We start from the raw sequence: 21,781 nt of genomic DNA on the forward strand, positions 1-21,781 counted from the left end.
GACCTACCCGTTCCACTGCCACCCACAGAGGTAAGTAGAACGATTTACACAAACTCATATAAGTTCAAAGGGCCAACAGACCAATTCACCAAATGTTGTAATGACTCTTCAAGTCATTTTCTTCATTTTCTGACTTTTTGTTTCTTGCAGCGACCTCAAGTCATTTATGACTTGCTAGGGCTGATATTTCGGTCGCCAAGTCATTCGTTTGGGTTTTGTGCAAGTTCCCATGTTTTGGAGCCTTTAAAACTTAAACGGTTGGCTTCAATCAAAAGCTCAATAAGACCCCCAGAACACAATTTCGACGGTTTCTCTAGCTTTGAAAGGGTCATTTTAGGCTTCGGCATGATTTGTTTGGGTATTGTGACATCTTGATGTGAAATTGTGCCGTTAGACATTTTTCCTTTGAAGCTTAAGCCAAGGTTTAACTTTGATCGATATTTCGATGCTAACCGCATTGACAAAGTTTTATTTAACTAATAGCTTGTTGGACATTATTGTTGTTGAGAGGCAAGAACACTTATTTAGAAAAATTAAGTATTTGACAAATTTTTAAAACGGTCTTTAAATGGAAGTAGAAACATATTTTCCATTGTTGGAAAGGAACTAGTTTTTTGGCTTCTGCTTATAGAAAATTATTTCTTAAGATTAAAATTAGTCAAACTCAAATTTCTTAATTTAACTCGTAAAAATATATTTTTAAAGAAAATTAGTCAAACATATTTTTTTTTTAGCAAAAGCACTTTTAAAATAAATTTGTCAAACACAATTTTTTTTAAAAAAATATTTTTCTAAAAGCTATTTTAAAAAAATATACTTTAAAAATAAGTCATTTTTAACCGTCGCAATATCAAAGGGACTCTAAATAAGAACGTGGTCCTCATCTTCATGCCTTCAAGATTCACTTTGACTAACCAGATGAGAAAATGGCTTGCTACCTACCTACCCATTATATTATTTGTTATTTGACAACCAGACGTGACAATTGACAACAAACAATTAAAATATCTCGTATAGATATTTATTTTATCTTATTAAATCTCTATTTGTTTGAGTTTCATTGTTTGTTGGGCTTCACTTGGATGTTTTAAATAATAATATTTCTCAATTTCTACCCAATTTAGCCAAATTTTTAAAATTAACTTGTATTATTTTATATACAAGTATTTCGTCAAACATTTAAAAGTGTTCCTTTATATATTTTTCTTAAAAGGGTAAATAATTTTGAAAAAAAAAAAATACTCATTATAACTTCTAAATTTTTTTTTGCTAATCTTTGAAAGCACTTATTTTCTTCAAAAATTTAAACCAAACACCTTATTTTTAAAAAAGAAATATTATATAATTCTTTTTATTAAAGCTCTTAAACCACCTAAAATCTTGGCCAAATTGATTATTTTCCAATCTTGACTTTCATAGTTTACAAAATTCACTCGAAGGGAGAACATAAAACCAAACTATAAAGAAATAATCAAACTAAATCGCAAATAAAATAAAATTAATTTTAAAAAATTGATATTTTAATTTAATTTAATTTAATTTCATATTTTAAAGATCGTATTTTATTTAATGTGATATATTAAAACTTTGACAAAATATAGTAAAATAATTAAAAAATTTAGATATGTTGATCTCTTATATTCATTTTAAATAGCCATTTCTTGCCTCTATTGTTTTACGTTCCTAATTCAATTTAAACTTTTTTTCCCTTCGTATTGAGACATTTCAAAATATAATACTTTAATAAATAAAATTTTAAAAAAGGTACAAAAAGGGACCCACCCTTCAAAGTTTCTAGAAAGTTCTTCAATAACCCATGAAAAAATATCTGGCTATCATTAGCCCAAGATATTATGAATCCTGCTGACGTGGCGACGTTCACTATTACTGCCACGTGGAAAAGCGTCACCACGTAGGAATTTAGTGGGGCCCACCAGCGCAGCCAACGTAGAAGTCCCCCAACTTGTGTGACCCAAGAGAGACCAGAGGGTTCTTTTTCTCTTCTTCTTTGAGATCTTACATTCACGGACATCGGAAATGGAGGAAACCTGCCGGAGTGACTCGCCGATGTCATCGGACAGTTGCATCGCTGTGTTGAGTCGATCGGAATCTGGCGCTGGCGAGTCTTCTTCTCTGATAATTGAGAATTTCAAACATGATTTTGTTCAGACTGGAAATGTAACCACGGTAATTTTATATTCTTTCCACTTTTTTTTTCCTTTTATCTTTTGTATATTTAGATAGGAGTTTTTTTTACGTTAGAACGGCAGTAACACAATTTGCTAAGGAATCACCTAGATGATATTTGAGAAAAGGTGATTTGCTTATATTTGAGAATTTCAATGATGAATTATTTTCAAGTATCTTGAGTTTATTATTCAAGGAGATGGGAATATTGACCGTGATGTCACACTTCATGTTGGTATTCGGTGGATGAGATGGAGGCTTGCTTGCGTGTGATGAGAAGGTACAACCTAAACTTAAAGGAAAGTTATAGGTAGTGGTGGTTGCACCTTCTATGCTGTATGAGGTGGAGCTTTGGCAAGTTAAAATATCTCATGTTTAGAAGGTGATGAAAGTTGCCAAGATGAAAATGTTGTGTTGGATGTGTGGCTATACTAGGAGCGATAAGATTAGAAATGAAGGTATCGGGACAAGGTGGAGCTGCCCTGGCGGAGGAGAAGATGCGGGAAGCAAGACCGAGATGGTTGGGGCAAGTAAGCAGAGATGCACAAATGCTCCTTGCGGAGATGTGATAGGTTGATTATGGATGGTTCTGGAGAGGTAGAGTTGGGCCCGAAGAAGCATTGGGAGGTAATTAGAGTATTAGACAGGTAACATGACACAGTTTCAGCTAAGCGAGGACATGGCACAGTGTCAGCTAAGCGAGGACATGACTTAAGATAGGAGGTTGTGGAGGACACAAATTAGGGTGGGAGGTTAGTAGGTAGTAGAGCGTTGTGTCACTTATCTTTCCACACCTAGTAGTCGTAGTATTACTTAGGAAGTTCTTGCCGTTCAATGTCTATTGTTTTATTGCACTTTGATTATTGTATTATTTTGTTGTAGTTATGTTTTTTATCGGAATGCTTTGATATGCTCTCTCTCTATGTTTTTGAGTTGTGGGTCTATCAAAAATAATCTCTCTACCTCCTAAGGTAGGATAAGTGGTGTACAATCTGTAGATCAAATTGACTATTTTATATGTTGATGTGTTATGCTTAATTAAGTTCTGTTTTTGATCTCTTTAAGAAAATGTCTTGCATGGGACGAGTGTGGTTTATTTTTATGATGAAATGGCATTTACTTATCCAAAAAAAAGGTGCCGAGTGTTCTATGATTGGAAAAGACTCACTTCATTATTGAGTTTGGTAAGGTAAAAATATAGTTCTTTGTGGTAGGGGATGGTCTAAATATTTGTCAGCTTACAAATACTACAGACTGCAATATTTGCTCCACAACTTCTGTCTGTATGAAGCTGCAGTGGAGTTGTAACAAACATCAACCATCCTGTGTAACAGCACAGTTGTGTGTGTTATTCTTCTCCTTTTTTATCCCTCTCTTCCTTGGTATAGAGACGAAACAAGAGGGGGTTTAATCATATGGCCATGTAGGGGATTAATGATGAAATTTAACTTCTTCCTTCATGGTTAGCCGTTTCCGCTACTTCTCACAAAAAGATGAAAGATTTTCCATTGTGCATTACTTGTACATAAGTCACTTTCGCCTTTTTATTAGGTTTTCAGATATTCGACCAAACTTATTGAAGGCTGGCTGTTGATTACTCCATAAGCAGCTTTAAATAGCTTATGTATCTTTAGAGTAGACTTGGCATGCCTGGCAGAATGGTCTTTTCTTGTCGGCACTTATTTATGCTGATTCATTTGTTTTAAGTAGTTTTAGTTTATCAATGATTCCTAGTCAATGAATGTCATTATTATGTTGTCTCTTTTAGAACCCAGAGTTCTTAAATGCTATGACAGCCATTGCTCGATATTAACTAAATATGGCCTAGTAGTTTTCTGATTAGTAAAGTAAAAGTTTATTGCTATCATAGCACCCAGAAGGTGTCTCAAAAAATTACAGAAGAGCTGGACCGCAATCCTTAAAAAATTGCTGGGAATCTGGGAGATCTAGCAGTTGACCATTTTCATGTACGACCTGATATTTTCACTAGATATGAAGATTCTATAGACATTTAAACTTTTCAAAAGGTATGGATGTGTCTTTAACCTCAAAACACCTACGATTTCCTTCTGACCTGACTAGGAGATGACTCTCCACAGGTTCTTTTCCTGCTTCCCATTCTTTGTCCCTACCAGGATTTGCTTGCAGAGAGACTATGTTCCTAGGTATTATCCACACAGCTGCAAACATGTTCAAGAACATACACCATATTTGCCGAATGAATCTGCAGAGTAGTAGTATATCTCTGACAGATTCTGAGATATCTTTACAGAAGAAATGCCTGCTGCATGAGTGTGTCACCCTAAGTTACCAGTTTTAAAAAAAAGAGTGTGTCACCCCTCTTTTGAAGGTTTCCCTGTGTTATACAAGCTTCTGCGTGGCTATCCAACCAAACCTGGCTATTATAGGAGGAACCTCTACCTTCCATATCATCTTCCATGGCCATTGCCCTTCACTTCTCTTGCCTACCAGCATATTATAGCTTGATTCCACAATGATACCTCCTTATTGGCTGTCCAAAACAAATCTGTCAAGAAATTTGTATGCACTTCCTGGATATTCATGCGTACTCCTGGAGATGCAGTCAACCACTTGCTGCAGTCACACAGATATTTCGTCTGAAAGCTTAATGTATTGATATGATTACTCTAGTCTGAAGTACTTCAAAGTCTTCCTAGTCTTAAAATCAGATGCTTAGACTTACACATTTAAAAAGTACTCCTACAAAATGCTCTTGTTCTCAAATACCTTAGGAAATCTAGTTGTATTATCTCCTTTGGTTAATTTAATTTTTTATACAAAGATTTTGTGTACAGGTTATTAAGAAGGTGACATAATTGTGTCCTATTTTTGACATATCTGGCAAAGACCCACGTACTCTATTCTTGAAGTTTCTTGCAGATATATATGCAGCTTTCTGTTCGAGGACTGATAAATATGAACACCTACTCAGCTTGTTAAAATTGAACAGTACCCTAACTATCGGTGTTGTGCTACTTTTTGCTTTCAGTAATTCTATAATACCTAGTGTACCTATGTTTTCAACATATGACTGTTTGGTTCCATTTGCTACATTAGAAGTTGACATTATATTTTCGCCACCTAATCAATCATGCAACAGAATCACTCCAAGAACAGGGCAAAATTTGACCTAATAAAGTTTCTTAGTTGATTGGGAGATTACTATCTCTAGTTAGCTTTGTTTCACTTCCCATTATTGGAAAGAAAGACAAGGAGAGAAGCATAAGAAAGTGAAAATGTCTTTTAACTGTGAATCATAGAGAAAAGAAAGGAGAACCACTATTCCACCCATAAGAAAGAGAAAGTAGAACTATTATCAAGCACCGAGGCTGCAGAGGCAACTAGCGTCCCATTGGATTCTTTTCAAAAAACTTCTTTCTGACTTCAAGAGAGAGTTAGGTCCTCCTTCTGGGGAGTACATTAGGGAAGAGCCCTCACTCATTTTTCCATCATATATCAATAAATAGAAGGAATACTACTAACAATATTAGTGATGAGAGACTGAGGCAAAAACGTTGTCTGCTGAAGGAGATGGGAAAACTTGTTGGTCCTAATGTTATTGTGATGGTCAAAATAGAAGTATTTTTTGGGAATGGGACGCAGTGTAAATAGTGAATGATGTTTCTGGGAGAAGGAAGATATTTTGTGGATCTCTAGAGAGAGTAGTTTGGGAACTGTTCAAGTGTTGAATTTGCGATAGAATTATATTTTCTAGTAAACCTAAGATTTCCTGTCACTTCATTTCTTCTGAATTTCCCCAATTCATTGTTCATTAAATTCTCCTGTTGCTCCAAGCACTAGTGTTTTTATTTATATATCTGGCAAGCACTAGTTTTTTCTCCAGAGGTTTCTACATTGACATGACCGTAATATCTTCCAATTTTTCTTTGTATTCCACTTTAGTCTTCCTATGCTACTTTAAATTTAATCAAAAATTAATTGAATTCTCTGTATTCATCTCTTTCACCCTTCATAGGACTAAACCTTCTGTTTTTATAAGTTCAGGATGTAATAAATTGTGCATCTCTTTTTAAAATTGCACATTCGTGTTCTTTTCTCCATACTACCAAGATTATCAGGAAAAGAATAAAGAGTACAAAGGCAACAACCTAAACCACTATCAGAATGACTGTTGGAATTGGTAGTTGAAACTTGAAAGGTACAACGAAGGGGTTGGTGGTAGATAGAAAATGCAATGAGCTAGAGTTCCTTTAAGTGTTATACCAGTGTTACAAGATTGCTGTGTATTGAAAATCCATATTCATGTGTTTTTCTCCATACTACCTTGATTGTCAGGAAATGAAAGAGTACAAATGCAAATAACCTGCAGCAGCATCAGAATGTCTGTCTGAATTGGTAGTTGAAACTTGAAAGGTACAACAAAGGGGTTGGTGGGTAGATAGAAAATTCAGTGGGCTAGAGTTCTTTCAAGTGTTATGCCAGTGTTAAAGATTCCTGTCTATAGAACCATTCTAGCTTTAGAGGATCTCAAAATTTCAAACAGTTCATCAAGCATTTCACAGATCCCTACCCCCATAAAGTAAAAAGTCTTGTTAAAAGTGCTTACAGCTCCTGGTTCTGTGCATTTTTCTTGCCTGTTAAAGTGGACTTATAGAAAGTATTTCCGTGCTACCACTTTAGTGCATCATGAATGTGAGAAAAATAAGTGCTCAGTATGCTTAGGTCACTTGTTCAGACAAATTTCATGCATCTGTGCTCCCATAGTGGGTGATGCCTTCAGCTTCCTGTTTTGTTATGATTAAATTTTGATGCGTCTGTTCAAGTGATGAAAACACAATGCAAATGACAGCCTGTTGAATTTTTTCTTTCATTCACTTTGTCTACTCATGTGCTACACCGTGGATTCCCTTACGATGTAGAGCTAGGGTGCTCTCGTTATTGAATTAAAGTATAATGATCCCAGAGCTTGGAGTTCAATCCAGTTGTTGTAACCTCAAAAGTTAGTTCATAAGGTGAGGATTATCCATGACCATTTAAGGAGACAACATCCCATTTGTTTAAGCAATGCAGGACACTTAATACCTCCCTCTCCCTGGCATGCCATGGCTGGACATCTGTAGAATGACTAAATAACATTTGGACCGGAACATTAGGTAAACCTAAAATAGGAATAGATTTGGATTAAATACTATGTTATGGACCTAAATCAACATTAAAAGGTAGCTCATGAGATGGGTATTGTGCAAGAATGTTGAGAACATATAAGGATAGAACTCATTCCCTCAATCAATGTGGGATGCACAGATCCTCCACCTTACCCCCTATCACACTCAGACCTCAGACCTGGCTATCTGGTGCATGAGAACATAACATAAGAGCCAAACATAGGTGAAACCAAGTTTAGTGAAGTGTTTGGCTTTGATATCATGGAAAGGAAATAAACTTTGGGCCTAAGTCAATCTTAAAAGATAGCTCTTGGCAGAGGGTATCTAGGACTTTAAGAGGATGGGTGAATCACTACCTTTAAGATAAATGTTTGTTGGACCACTGTTATCAAAAGCAAAAAGCTCTAAGGTCACTTGGGGCTTACAAATGAAGTGTGTGCTTTAATTAATAACAAAAGGCGTTAAGGGAGAAGACATACAAATATATATTTTAATCCAAGACTTGGTAAATATAAGAATGAATGACAACTATATGAACAAATAAATTGAAGTTTTTCTACGATAAAGTAAAATCAATTGTTTAGTTTCGGATCTTTAGAAGAGGCTCATTAGCAAGGAAAAGTATGTCTTAGAACCTTGACAACACCGAAGTCCACATTAAGCAACGCGAAGCGTGCAACACGTTTTGAGTCTCGCTTGAGGGCATATGCGCGACTTTGGCAACATTCTGTCAAACTTTGTTGGTTGGCCAGTGTGCCCCTTTGACCCTTGTCCACATATGTGTTACCTGAGTTTGAATCTTGGCTACAACGATTTGGTTATCAAAAAAAAAAAAGACGAATGTTCGATTTGATGTATAAACATTTACAATGACAAAAAATTGATGAGCAAATTATAATTAATACAATTATCACAAGAAAACATCATCCATTCTACAATAGCCCTTGACAGGCTTCCTTACTTTGAAAACTACCGATAATAGCATTATTTTAAATACCTTACATTCTATAAAGCAAATTAAGCAACCATTCAAAATGCAAAAAAAATCTGTTCTGGTACTTCATTTCTTGACAAAAAGCAAAAAAAAAAAAAATCTCGAGAGATTAACCTTTCAATTTGAGTCTCTCTTTCATTGAACAAAAGCTTGAATACATATTTCTATAAACTTCATCCGTGATGATTCTCAAGTGAGTGTATGAAGAAGATGGTACTTCTTCCCGTTAGTTATCATGGTTACTAAAAATAGGTTTAAAATACTTATCAATTTAGAAAGAGAAGATAGAATTAAATATTTTTTCCTGATTTGCCCTTAATATTAGTTGTTCTTGAAAGTAAATATTGATTACATAGAATAAAGAGCACAAATGGAGTGCATGTTTATTGTAGAGAGATAAGATAGGTTAGTCAAGAAGCACTTATTTATAATTTTGAAGAGACTTCCAAAAAAAGAGGAAGTACTCATACTGCTGGGTATTTTGAAACTTAAGTCAAAAGAATATCAAAGAAAGAAATGAAAAATGAGATAGAATGCTAGGGTCTCTAGAAATTGAAAATTGAAAAGTCAAAGTAATGAGCTAGACACACTATCCAAGAAAGAAAAGGAAACAATAAAGAAAAAGTTGCAGTTTTTACTAAAAAGTCAAAGAGAGCTTGTGGTAAGCAGGTGAATCCAGGATTTAAATGCTATGTGTTCAGCCTTAAAAAGTTAAAGAGAGCTTATGGTAAGTCAATAACTAGTGCTATCGTTATTGGATTAATTTAGTAGATAACTGGAGATACTTGACACTTTGATCTTCAGGAAGTTCAAGGATGCATTCTAATCTCCTTGTGATTCTCTTCACTAACCTGTTAAAAGTAAGAAAATTCATAGATTTGCATGTTTCATATTTTGACTTCAGGATGAGTGCATGGGATGGACAAATGAGAAGCACAATGCATTTCTGGATTGTCTTGAAACATCATTTGTTAAGCAGTTGCACAGATCAATGATCTTGCGTGCTGGCTGTGTGGAACTGAACAGGAGTTCCAGAAATTTGTCTAAAAAGCTGTTCAACAATGATATAGCTAAAAAGCAGGTCAGAAGACCACTGATACTTGACTTCTCTGTTTTTTGGAGCTACCTCCCACCCACTCCACAACTCTCCCAAAAGAAAATCTTGTTTGAGAGTTTCTTTTCTCTATTTCAGTTCACTGCTTGGCGAGATAAAAGTTGGAAGATCAATATTGAGAGCGACCAACCTGAGCTATTGATCGGGCAGGGTGATGAGTACCATCACGTTGCGGATCTCCAATTGTGTTCTAGACTCTTTACCAAGGAAAAGCAAAGAAGAGATAAGAGGACTTCATCTCATGGACTCGAAGAGAGATCGAATCTGCCCCTTCTCATCCCTGCAGAACTTCTTAAAACAGTTGGCAGAATTGCTGGTAAGCTACTTCATCATAATATGCATATTCTTCTTACTTCAGGAGTTAAAGTATTTAGTTATTTTAGTATTATCATTTATGCCAATTGCCAAATGAGGTAATGGATTTCTCTTGTAGTACCTCTCTCTCAGTTTGTTTGCTCTGTATCACAGGGATTTTTCTGGAATTGAAGCATAAATGAGCATTCAACAGGCATAGTTTAGGGTTGTTTTGCATTCATTTAGTCATCAGTAACATATAAGCCTGGTTCCTTATATGCTCATATAAGGTAATTGCATTAGTCATGTGCCACAGTTCCTCTGATAAGTGTATAAATTGTCTGAATGTGTTCAAACATTCATTGACCTGCTACTTAAATTGTAGAGTACTTGAATCAGATTCAACAGTTGTTGGTTTTATGAGTTATTTATCAGTGTGGTAAGCAGTTTGTTGGGATGACTATGGCAGGGGACATTTTTTTTTAGGAAAACAAACTAGTCTAGTTCTATGGCAGGGGATATTTTCCTCTAGGATAACAAACTAAACTAGTTCCATTTTAATGTGTAAACTTTTCAATTGCTATGTCTTACTTAAGGGAGTTGGAGGAACGGTGCCAGAGTGGAAAGATGAATACATCACAGATGCTTTGGCTTCGTTAGTACAGTTTCTCCATGTTTTAGTGGATGTTGATGTTAATGTTGTTTTTCTTGCATGTATGGAGCATTATTTGCTTAAACTTGGCCAGGTCTTAGAATCCATATGCCAAGGAGTAAAACAGAACCTATTTGCATGTGAATATGTGCATGTTGTTGATTTAAAACGAACCTTGTAATAGTGACCCTACATTCCTCTCATTCTTGTGGAATTTTTGGGCTTAAAGATATGAATCATTGTGTTTGATGAGTAACTGATGAGGAAATTCATTTGGAGACATGGCTTAATGAAGGATAAGAGAATTGTTGTATAAATTTTGAAAAGAAAACAGCTACTAATGTATAGCTGAGTCCTCATAGCCGCATGGGATATATGTGTTGCAACATTTGTTCAAGTTGTGCAGTTACTGTCCGAATTCTGCAGTAGATGTTCTGCAGATACCCAGTTATATTGCCTTCTCCGTTCGGATAGAACTTGAGTTGGAAAGTATCAGTAGTCTGGGAGCCAGTGTTGATTGTATGGTTTCCTCCTCTTTTTCTGATGTAATCTTCTTTAAATACTTCTCTTAGGTTTTTGTTTTCCGTGTGGGGCATTGCTCTTATATAAATAAATACACGTAAGAATTTGCTTCATGGTTGATTCCTGGTTTCAGCTAAACCAGGGTAATGATATGTTTATGGGTCATGTGAATTATACTTCTGTAAGTTTCTTTGATACGGAAATTTAAATATACTCGCAGAAGGTTCAGGTCAGAATTTTGTGGATGAAGATTTTGAAGAAAACTCGAGGAGCAAAAAGCTGAAAACAGCCATGACAGATACTGCAGACAATAAGCAAGTAATGTGCATCATTGACCCTCTAATCATGTTTAAATCTTAAATATTGTTTTTAAGGTCCCATGTCTGATCAATGTACATGTACCATTTAGATTGTTCCAACAGGAAAGTTTAGAGTCCAAGAGTTGCTAACGCCATGTTCCGCAGAAAGGAATAAGTAAATCAACCATAACCTTGTCCCAAGGTGATGTGAAGTCTTTTTGAATGGCAGATAAGGTGTAGTATAATGCCGGAGAAACAATGCTTTACAAACACAAGCTGGTGCGAATTTAATGAAACGATATATGACAAGTTAGAAGGTGCTAATTACAAAAGATGAGTTTTGTTTCTCTGTAGAAAAATGGGCCAGTTTTTAGCTAATACTGTAGCGACTAGGAAAAGAAGCTAAACCACATCTGCATAGAGTTTTTCTCAATTGCATTAACTTTGTAAATGACATATTTAGAGAAAGATGTTATGATATGAACTTTGTGAAAAAAAATTTTGTTTGTTTTATGTTGTTATACAAAGTTACTTATACTATAGCATAATAAGGGATAAGACACAAGTACCTCTTAGACTATGAGCGAAATCTTAGAGATACACCTTCATTAAGGTCATTATTACTCCCTTGAACTCATTTTTTTTGTAACTTTATACATTTTTGGCTTGTGTAGCACACTCTGTCACTCTACATAGTTGAGACGTGTGGGAGATGTTCGGATGCTACATAAGTCAAAAGGTGTACAAAATTACAAAAAAAAAAAAGAGTTCGGGGGTGGTAATAGGACCTTAGTTTAGTAAAAATGTGTCTCTGAAATTTCGGTATAGTCTAGGGGGTACTTGTCCTTATCCCGCACAATTAGTGTAGATGATTGTGTACAACACGCAAAAAAAATATTCTACCAGAAGGAATACATAAACTCATTTATTTTTTTTCTAGAAAAATACTTCATTGTATTACTTTAAGATATGTTTCAGGTATCCATAAGACACCATTGCATCATTTACAACACAATTTGGGAAGGTAGACCCAAGAAATCCTATTTATACACGAAATAGAAATTTTAACAAGATTATGAGCTAATACATTCCATATTTGAGGATAATATATAATCTCGATTTCTTCAAAAGACTTCATCAATCGCCAGACATCCTTGTAAATGGTCTCTATTTTCGAAGATGGTATTGAATTCTTGTGCATCATTTGTATGACATTGCATCTGATAATATGTGAATCTTCGACCAACCCTTTTGTAGTGCTCTTTCCATAGCTTCCTGAATTGCTAGTGCTTCAGCAGTTATGGCCTTCCCTACAAATTGGATAGGGGTACCAAAGGCATGAAGAAAATTACCACAACTATCTATACTCGCCATTCCAATGCTTGCTTTTTCCTTTTCCCTTTGTAGACCTGCATCTCTGAAAACAACAACCCATCTCGGGCCAAAGCAATAGTTAGATATTTTCATAAATTTACCGTTTTCCCCTCCCATTATTGACCTCGAGTCGCTTATAATTGAATTTGAAAAGTTGATTATGAACTATAAGTTAAAAGTTGAGAATTTGGTAAGTTTGTGAGTTTTGAAGGCTAAGTTATTAAGAAAGTGGTTTTTGTGGTCTTTTAGAGTTTCGAGTTACGGAATAGAATTCTGTCCATTCCATTAGTCTCGAAATGTGAAATTCGGGTAGTGAGAGTTGTTGGTTTCAGTTTCTGAGTCTTTTTAGGATTTGAAGTCCTAAGTTGTGAAATTCTGAAATTTTAGCCTTTGGGTTCGAATGCTTGGATCGGGATTTGGGTTCAAATGCTTGGCTTGAATACTTAGGTCAGGTGAGGTCTTGGTTTATTTTTGAGAGATCTCGAGCTTGTTTGTGTTTTTAGGTGTGAGTTAGTTTCGGTCATAGTTTAGGGGATAATTATGCCTTATCCCGTGCAATTAGTGTAGATGACTCTGTGTACATCACAAAAAATAATCTACCAGAAGGGAAATATAAACACATTTATGCAAAGGCGTAAATAATCCTTTTTTTTATGTGGTTGCAAATAATAAAGTGATTGACAATCAAGTAATTTTATTAGTATCATAATTATGAGAACTAGTGTTGTCAACTCAATTTGGTTGTTTAATATACTACTAATTATAATTAAAGTGAGTAAAGTAGGTGAATACATATAATAGAAGAGTTGTTCACATAGTTATTAGAGTCTACGGATATGGTGCTTGCGTAATTCTATCATATCTATTTACTATTGCTAAGCCAGATTAAAATATGTAACGGATTGTTGAGTCACAAAGTTGATAATATGATTATGGTCATTCGAGCCTCTAATCTTCTACGCATATTAGCAATTTAAAGGACTCAATAACATCACATTCATGAAAAATCCAATTATATTATCAAGCAATAAAACCTAATAGATCACCAAGTTTACATCACTTATGTGCTCTCGCTTTTCAAGAGAGATGCTTCGAACACATTAATATTTATCTCAGTTTTCGGACCATGTGAACGAAACAATCTCACTCACTGTAATGATCCCGTCTATCATTTTTGAAAAGTTTCGTGAATTTATTGTATTTCCCTCCCGTTTTCGACCCCGAGTGGTTTATGATTGAGTTTGAAAAGTTGATTTTGGACTATGAGTTAAAAGTTGAGAATTTGGTAAGTTTGTGATTAAAGCTAAATTGTTAACAAAGTGACTTTTGGAGTTTCGAGTGTTAGATGGAATTGTACGATTCCATCAGTCTCGCAAAGTGAAATTTGAGTTGTGAGAATTTTCGATTTCAGTTTCTGAGTCTTTTTGAGAATTTGAGGTCCTAAATTATGAAATTGTGAAATTTTAGTCTTTGAGTTTACTTTGGTCAACATTTGAGGATGATTTAGATCTAGGTGAGGTCTTGGTTGAATTTTGAGAGATCCCAAGCTTGTTTTAGCCTTTTTAGGCCTGAGTTAGTTTCTTGTGATTTTCACTGATTTCAGATCGAGGAGACCTCATATTCATGTTTCGACAATTCCATTGAGTATAACATCGAGTATAATTAATTTTCATATGTGGTTTGTGTGCACGGGGTTCTGAAGGAATCCTGAGGGTACCTTCGATGATTTTTTGTTGGCTGATTTTCTGTGTTTTGGTGCAGCCTATGTTCGTGGAGAGGAGGGCTGATAACCCCATGTTCATGGAGGTCAATTCGTTGACCTCCGCGCTCGTGGAAGATCTGCTGCATTCGCGGAGGTCTAGCTTATTAAAACGTGCACTGGCGGGCAGGGAGTGTTCGCGAAGGATCCTTGGCAGTGTTTAAACCCAATTTTGTGGTTTCATCCCCATTTTCATTTTTGGAGCTTGGAGAACTCGGTAGAGGAGATTTTGAGTGGGGTTTTCAAGATAAATTGTGGATAACATTTCTTAACTTTAAATGTTTGATAACTCATTATTATTATTATTATTGAATTCATGAGTTTAAATCAAGATTTTAGGTTGATAAATTGGGGGCTCTTCATGAACTTGAGTTTGAAGTAATACTGAGCTTATGAACTAATTTTAAGTCTTTTTTCAAAATGATTTTTTCCTAATAAGTTCCTAAAGCCTTGAGTAATGTTGTCAACTATTAAATTTCGGATTCAAACCATATTTTTGGAATTGGGTGTTGTGTTGATTGACCCACCTTTCAAGGAAATTATTGTGGGTGTTATTGTTTCCGGAAATTGATTGTGAATACTTGCTTGTTTATAGATTGTGTCTCTTTGAAAGTCATTCGGAAGGGAAATACTCAACTATTGGAGTGATTATTACTTGATTTAAGGCAAGTGACTTTCTAAACCTAGTATTCTTGTTGAATTCGTATGCTTTCCTTGTTGATTATGTGTAATAAGAATAAGGCCAAAGATTTAAATTATTCACTTGTTAAATCTAACTAAATAAAAAAGGGTTGAAATGAAAAAGGCTATATGATGAATATGATAATGTGAATTGTCTTATTGTGACCCTTGATGATTGATTGATGAAATGTTTGAAAGTATGATTCTGGACTTGAATTGTATGACTTGGTGTCTCTTCCATGTGGTGTGATATTGCTTATATCCATTGATTGTGAATGTTGTGATGAGACATGTGATGTTATTATGCTGAGGTCTTTGCCGGTGACTGGCGAGTGTTATTATGCCGAAGTCTTTACCAGCGAGTGTTATTATGTCGAGGTCATTATCGGTGAGTGTTGTCATATCTAGCTCTTTTCCAGCGAGTGTTAAAAAACCGATAAGAAATGGTCCCAGCTAGTGATGTGATATAAAGTCGATGGGAAATGATTCCGACTAGTGATGTTGTACTGATGGGAAATGGTTCCTGCAAGACATTGTCATTGTTACTTGATGCTTATGCGCGAATAATTTGTGGATTGTGATTTATGTACTTGTTATGTGTGACTAAACTACTTGTCATTTATGATGACTTATTAGATTTGTTTGATTGTTGAATTGTGAAGATTAAACTGTGGATATTGAGCCCATGAGTTGTGTATTGTTGAATTGCTAGGTTGGGTTGATTTCTGTGTAGGTTGTAGTTTAAGGAGGTTTGGTTGGATTGTAAGGAGTATTCATTTTCTAGCTAGTAATTTCGTTTAGTAGGTTGCCTATTGGGTACCTTATTGTTAGTACTCATCCTTTACTTATGCACTTGTGTAGGTTTCGATTCCAGACCCATGTGATCTTCTTCTTCTGTTTCTCCTAACAGTCGAGGCTCGTGAAATATTTGAAAGGTAGTTGTTTTTCATCCTGACAAACACTCTTTTTTTTAATTTCTTTAAGCTTTGCTCTACTTGCGAAACAAAAACTAAGACTTGTATCATCTTTGAATTTTGTATTTTCAGTAGTGTCTTGTAGACATGACAATCAAGTTTTGGGGTGTTGTTAGAACAAACAAGTTTTTTGCCTTCGTCTTGTTCTTGCTTTACTATTTTACACATTCTTTTTTTTCTTTGGATTGATGTTGACTTGTCTTGATGACAATAGACAAGTGTCATCGCGTCTGTTTTTGGATCATGAACTCTCACAAAATATCCTTTACATGCATACAAGATATCACAAGCTTTCCCTTAGTATACTCCATTAACAAAAACATAAGAAATATACGACCGCAAAAGGACTTTATGTGTCGTAATAACGGCTAAGGGATGGACAGAAAATATTTGGTAAAATGGTGACTTCTCTTCCTATTTTGATCAAACAAAGTCATTATATAAAGCAATTCACCAAAATAATAATACGAAACTAGTATAAACGTATTTCACAGTAACGTTTTAGGGTATATTTTATTTTTTAAAAGTTGACGGCGTTAGATTGATATAAGTTACTCACAATAATGTTTTACTCCTAAAACGTTAGTCACAGTAACGTTTTAAGAGTAAAATATTACTCAAAATAACGTTTTAGGAGTAAAATGTTACTTACAGTAACGTATATTAACCTAACGCTGTTAATTTTTTAAAAATAAAATATACTCTAAAACGTTACTGTCAAATACATTTTATACTAGTTTTGTAAAATTGTATAAAAATGTACTATTTTGGTAAGTTGCTTTATATAATGGTTTAGTTTGATAAAAAAATTCAAGTATTTTCACTCTTTATTCTTTTTTTTTTCAATTTCAGTGTTTTTCATACTTCATTTATATTTTTCCCTTATCTTTAGGTATTCGTCCTAGTTTTTCCACATTGTTAGAAAGGAAACTTCTAACATGTGTGGATAAAGCTATGGAAGCCAATAATTATATATCAAATTGATGTCCAAAGAAATTATGAGATCAAATATACTATGTTTGACTGGCGTAGATCCAAATTTGGATTAATCTATTGAAGGGAATGAAGAAAACTAAATAATTTCAAATCCTAAATGCGATTTGTGGTAGAAGATCAAGTTTATTTTCAACAAACAAAATATATTAGAAGTTGTGAAAAGATATGCATTTTAAGGGAGTCTTGTTTCATTGCTAAAATGTCGAGTACTACTTGGTAAAAAAAATTGTTTATTAATTATTCAACGTTGTATTTCAACATCTTACCATTCCTATTGTGATTATGTTTTCAGAGTACTTATTATCTGAAATTTTCTACCGCTAATTGTTCATGAATATTTTAAAAAATCGAGTTTAAATAAGTTTGATTTGTTCAAACTGAAAAAATTCTGCGATGCACATATGTGTCCATTGAAGGACATGATTCACACAAAGCGTCAGTCTACTAGTGGTGTGCTTTGTTCAATGTTTATTAAAAAATTTGTTCATACAAAAACAATTTACACTCTAACTCATATAGGAGTAGACATGCTAAGAATACAAGAAATTTCATTAACATAAATGCAAGTATGGAGAGGAAAGGAAAAAGCTTTCAAGACATTGAGCGGTGATGCTGCGAAATCGTATGAAAAAATATCAATGTATTTATATATATTAGAAACAACATATCGAGAGATATTTTGAATTATAAGAAAATCGATGAGAAATATTTTTATGTTCATTTACAACGCTTGATGTCAGAATTGGAGGATGGGAGTATTGTCGATCAATAATAGTAGTAGACAATATACATTTGGAATCAACTTATGAAGGAACAATGTTGATAGCTAGCATGTTGGATCCAGGAGGTATTATATTTTTTTTCAAAAAAAAACACAATGACACTATATCTTATGGTGTATAATATTTTTTGTTTATAGGACATATTTTGCAACTTGCAGATGGCATTGCTGATTCAGAAAATGACAATACATAATTATAGTTCTTTGAAAGTTTCAAAAATGCATTTGGTTATAGAATTGAGATGTGATCTGATAGAAATGAGAGTACATTGAATGATACCGCCATAATTTATTCTGAATTTCGACATTATACGTGTATTTATCGTCTGTTGACAAATTTACTAAAGAAAACACACTGAGATGCTGAAGAAGTGAGAAATTATTTTTCAGTTTAGCAAAAGCATACACGGTGCAAGAATTTGACGAATTGATGGGAAGAATGAATGAAATTAATTCAAGATATAGTGCATATCTAGAGAAAGCAAATTATGAAAGTAGTCCTATTCACATTCAACAATAAAGAGGAGTTGAAATTTAATAAGGAATACTGCATAGTCAATAAATAATGTTACTCTAGTTGAAGGAAGGTTGCAAGTGGTGTTTTTATTGGAATTTGTGTGAACAACAATTGAAGCTTCGAACGAGAAACACAATGAAGGTTGAAAAAAGTACAACAACCTTAACCAATAAGTATAATGAAATGTTGGAGGACTGATAAAATATGTGCCTTCACTTATCAGTCAATGGACCATGTCCCTTGACACACTAATAAGTATAAACAGAAAGTAAATGCAGTTTAAACAACACAACGATTTTACGTGGAAACCTCCTTGCTTAAGGGAGTAAAATCACGACCTGTCTCACAGGATTTTCAATCGTTTTCACTAATCTTCACAAGCAAAAGTGAAACACGATTACAACAAATGTGAGAAGAAGTTTTTAATCTCACGTTCAAGCAATAATCTCTATTGCTCAACAAGCCTAAGTAGAAATAAATCTACCCACTAAGCTATCCCACCTAGACAACTTAGAATTTCAATACTATCCACTGATTCCTTTATAGTTTCTGGAATAGTTTACAATGTAAGACCAAGAGAATATATTCTTAAACAACTACACTAGATGCTCCAAAGATTTCTGCTGTTGTTTGAATAATTCTACCGTTTGTTTTCTGATAGCCTTTGCAAGTGTTCTTGAATAATTCTTTGTCAAGTTGCAAAAACTGCTAATGATGTTTAGGAAATTGACTTTTATATGGACAAGTCACTTTCCTTAAACTCTTTGCCATTGGTTGGAGAAGTCTGACTTTCTGACACCGTTGGGAAGAGTGCACCTACTTTCTGTACCTTCTCCAGCTGGCAGTCAACCGGCTCGTCACATTGAGAGTCTGGTACCTTTACAAGGTCCCTGAGTTTGTTTCATCTTCAACACTCAAGTAAGAAACCTGGTTCCTTTACAAGGTCCCTAAGTTTGTCAAATCATCAAAACTGCAAATAACATGTTCCCCCTTTTTGATGATGACAAACAATACTCTCAGGCACCACTCCAACTTTTATTCCCCCTCACTGTATTCCCCCTCACTTTGTTCCCCCTCACTGTATTCCCCCTCACACATATAACTCAGCCATTTAGCTACTTACTAGTTGTTTTACTTCCCCCTTTTGGCATCATAAAAAAGATATACAGTAAACTAATAATGTCAACAGTAATACCAGATAAGATCAAAGCTAAATAACAATCAAACAGAAAAGGAAAAGCATTCACAGTAGATTATAACTAGAACACCAGAGGAATAAGTAAAGTAGCATTCCACAATAACATTTAGTACATTAAAATCAAACTGATAATCCAATAACACAAAGATAAGCCACACAAAAAAGACACAGGGAAGGTTTTTAACAGGCTAGGAAGGAGGAGGTTGATGAAACACGGACTGAATAATGAGCGTGAGTCGTGCATTGGCAGCATCATTATCTTTAATTGCCTTCTCTTGTAAGGCAGCAATCTTGGCCTTCAACTCTGCATTTTCTCTCTCCAGGGCTTGAACCACGGAAGTATCAGGTCCATCAGTCTGTGCAGTAAGTAGTTCAGTTTTGAGTATAGCAATTTATGCATCTTTACCACTCAAACGCACAATGAGCTCCTCAACTTCATGCTTGAGTTGATTCCGATCTTCTATGAGTTGAGCCATCTTGATCTTGGGATTGTCTCTCCCTTCAATACACTCACATTCGACCAGGGTACTCTCTGAAACAGTTTGCTTCACCATCCCAACCCTGCCAACATTGAGAGAAATTTTAAAATGCTTGAATACTTCTGTGAGAAAGTATCCATATCCCATTCCATGAATCCCTTTCCTCTCGATGAAAGTTTTGTAGATGTGCTCAAACATAAGAGCTGGGAGATTCAGAGCTTCGAATCTGCACAACATCTCCATCACAAACAAGTCAGCAAAAGTTGCTGAAGTCCTCTTTTCAGTCCGAGGAAGGAGAACTTTGTTAACAAATTCGAACACCAACTGGTACTCGCTCTTCATGACCTTCTTAAAAATCCCAGCAACCTTTGTTGTGGGAATATTAGAAACCAAGGACACAAACTCAATCGAGCATGTTTTTCCAGTCACAGACCCGGTCGCTCTCTAGGTACCCTGAGAATTTTACCCAGCAGACACTCATCCAGATGCACAACAATGTCATTTACCCTTGTAAGGATACTCCCATCTTCTTTGAATTGAATGTTATAATAGAATTCGCGCACTTCTTCGTCATAGAGAATAGGAGATTTCCTATTGAACAGATGCAACCATGATTGAATTTCTACCATATCATGAAGAGAGTCCATGACGGGAAAATTGATTATTCCCATATCAAAGACTCACCTAGCCAATACGGCTTGCTTTCTCAAGTTGTCAACAACTTCCTGCATGTTGACATTCTCGTCACTCCTGTTTTAGGCACCAGGTCCCTGTGATCTTTTCCTTTTTCATGCAGAACTTTTCTTTTTGGATTTTGTTTTCTCAACCTTTTTCAAATTCTTTGACTTTGTGTTTCCTGACCTTTTCTTCTTGCTTTTCTTTTCAACTTCCTCAGAAGACAACTCAACAACATCAGACTCAGGCATTTTAAAGTTTGATACCTTAAATGTTCTGGCACTCCGAATTGTAGTCGTAGATCATGCACTGGCCTTTAAGGCATCGGCCATCAATTTTCGAGCATCAGACCTAGTAGTAGGTCTTCTTCTAGGGGCCTCTTCCACAACCTTCTCTTTTCCCTTCCTAGACACTTCACCCTCTCTTCTCTCAACCTTCCACTTTATGGGTTCCTCCTCACTTTCAGAGCCTTAGGAGTTGGAAGAAGGATACCTTCCAAAATCTGGAGTTTTATAAAAAATGGGTTGAGTGTCTCTTACTCTTCCCTCTGTAAATCCTCAGTTTGCTCAGCCCTAGCCTCTTCCCTCATCATTGCAAGACTTCCAATAACTAGTTCTTCACTTGCTGCCAAGATGTTAGACTTAGACGATTTATTTCTTGGAAGGTCTCCTTCAAAAAGATTATCAGGCAACATTTCATGGCAAGGACCAGGTCCTGTAAGTATGCTAGTGTTGTTCATATCTATGGAATAGAAGGGATTGTCAAGTGTATCTTTCTGAGAACTTGAAGGGGCACTGAATCTGGACTCCACTGCCGAAAGAGAGTAGAAAGTGATGGGTTCTATTTCACTGAGAGCAGTGAGCATTTGTTTGGAGGTGGAAGAAGGATCAGACATATTTGACTTGAATAAGAACAAAAATTGGCTTTTCAAAGAGAAAAAGGAAGAAGGAAGAACAGATTTTGTCTTTTAACTTTTCCTTGATTCCCTTTTTTTAAAAAGGAAGGAATGTTAAGGGACGGATGAGAAATTCAAAAAAATAAATAAAGAGGGTTTAAAAAGACTTGAAAAGGTGGCAGGTCCGTGATTTGATGTGTCGCTTGGGGGATAAGCGACGGGACTAACGGTCAGAATGTCCGA

The 21,781-nt window shown here is 35.2% G+C and overlaps 1 protein-coding gene across 3 annotated transcripts; it reads left to right on the forward strand.

The window, feature by feature from the left end:
- Positions 1-1,830: 1,830 nt before the first annotated feature.
- LOC101251726 (cold-regulated protein 28) lies at positions 1,831-14,690 on the forward strand. 3 transcript variants are annotated; one of them, XM_069290284.1, is made up of 6 exons: positions 1,966-2,187; positions 9,233-9,409; positions 9,521-9,758; positions 11,131-11,228; positions 11,320-11,411; positions 14,345-14,690. In XM_069290284.1, the coding sequence occupies exons 1-5, from the start codon at positions 2,038-2,040 to the stop codon at positions 11,386-11,388; spliced, it is 732 nt and encodes a 243-aa protein (XP_069146385.1). In that variant the 5' UTR covers positions 1,966-2,037; the 3' UTR covers positions 11,389-11,411; positions 14,345-14,690. The 3 variants fall into 3 exon arrangements, with proteins under 3 accessions (XP_004248752.1, XP_069146385.1, XP_004248753.1); XM_004248704.5 differs by lacking the exon at positions 11,320-11,411 and having other exon boundaries at positions 1,831-2,187; XM_004248705.5 differs by lacking the exon at positions 14,345-14,690 and having other exon boundaries at positions 11,320-11,719.
- The last annotated feature ends 7,091 nt before the right edge of the window (positions 14,691-21,781 follow it).

The sequence above is a fragment of the Solanum lycopersicum genome, chromosome 10 (assembly GCF_036512215.1).
Source record: "Solanum lycopersicum chromosome 10, SLM_r2.1".
NCBI lineage: Eukaryota > Viridiplantae > Streptophyta > Magnoliopsida > Solanales > Solanaceae > Solanum > Solanum lycopersicum.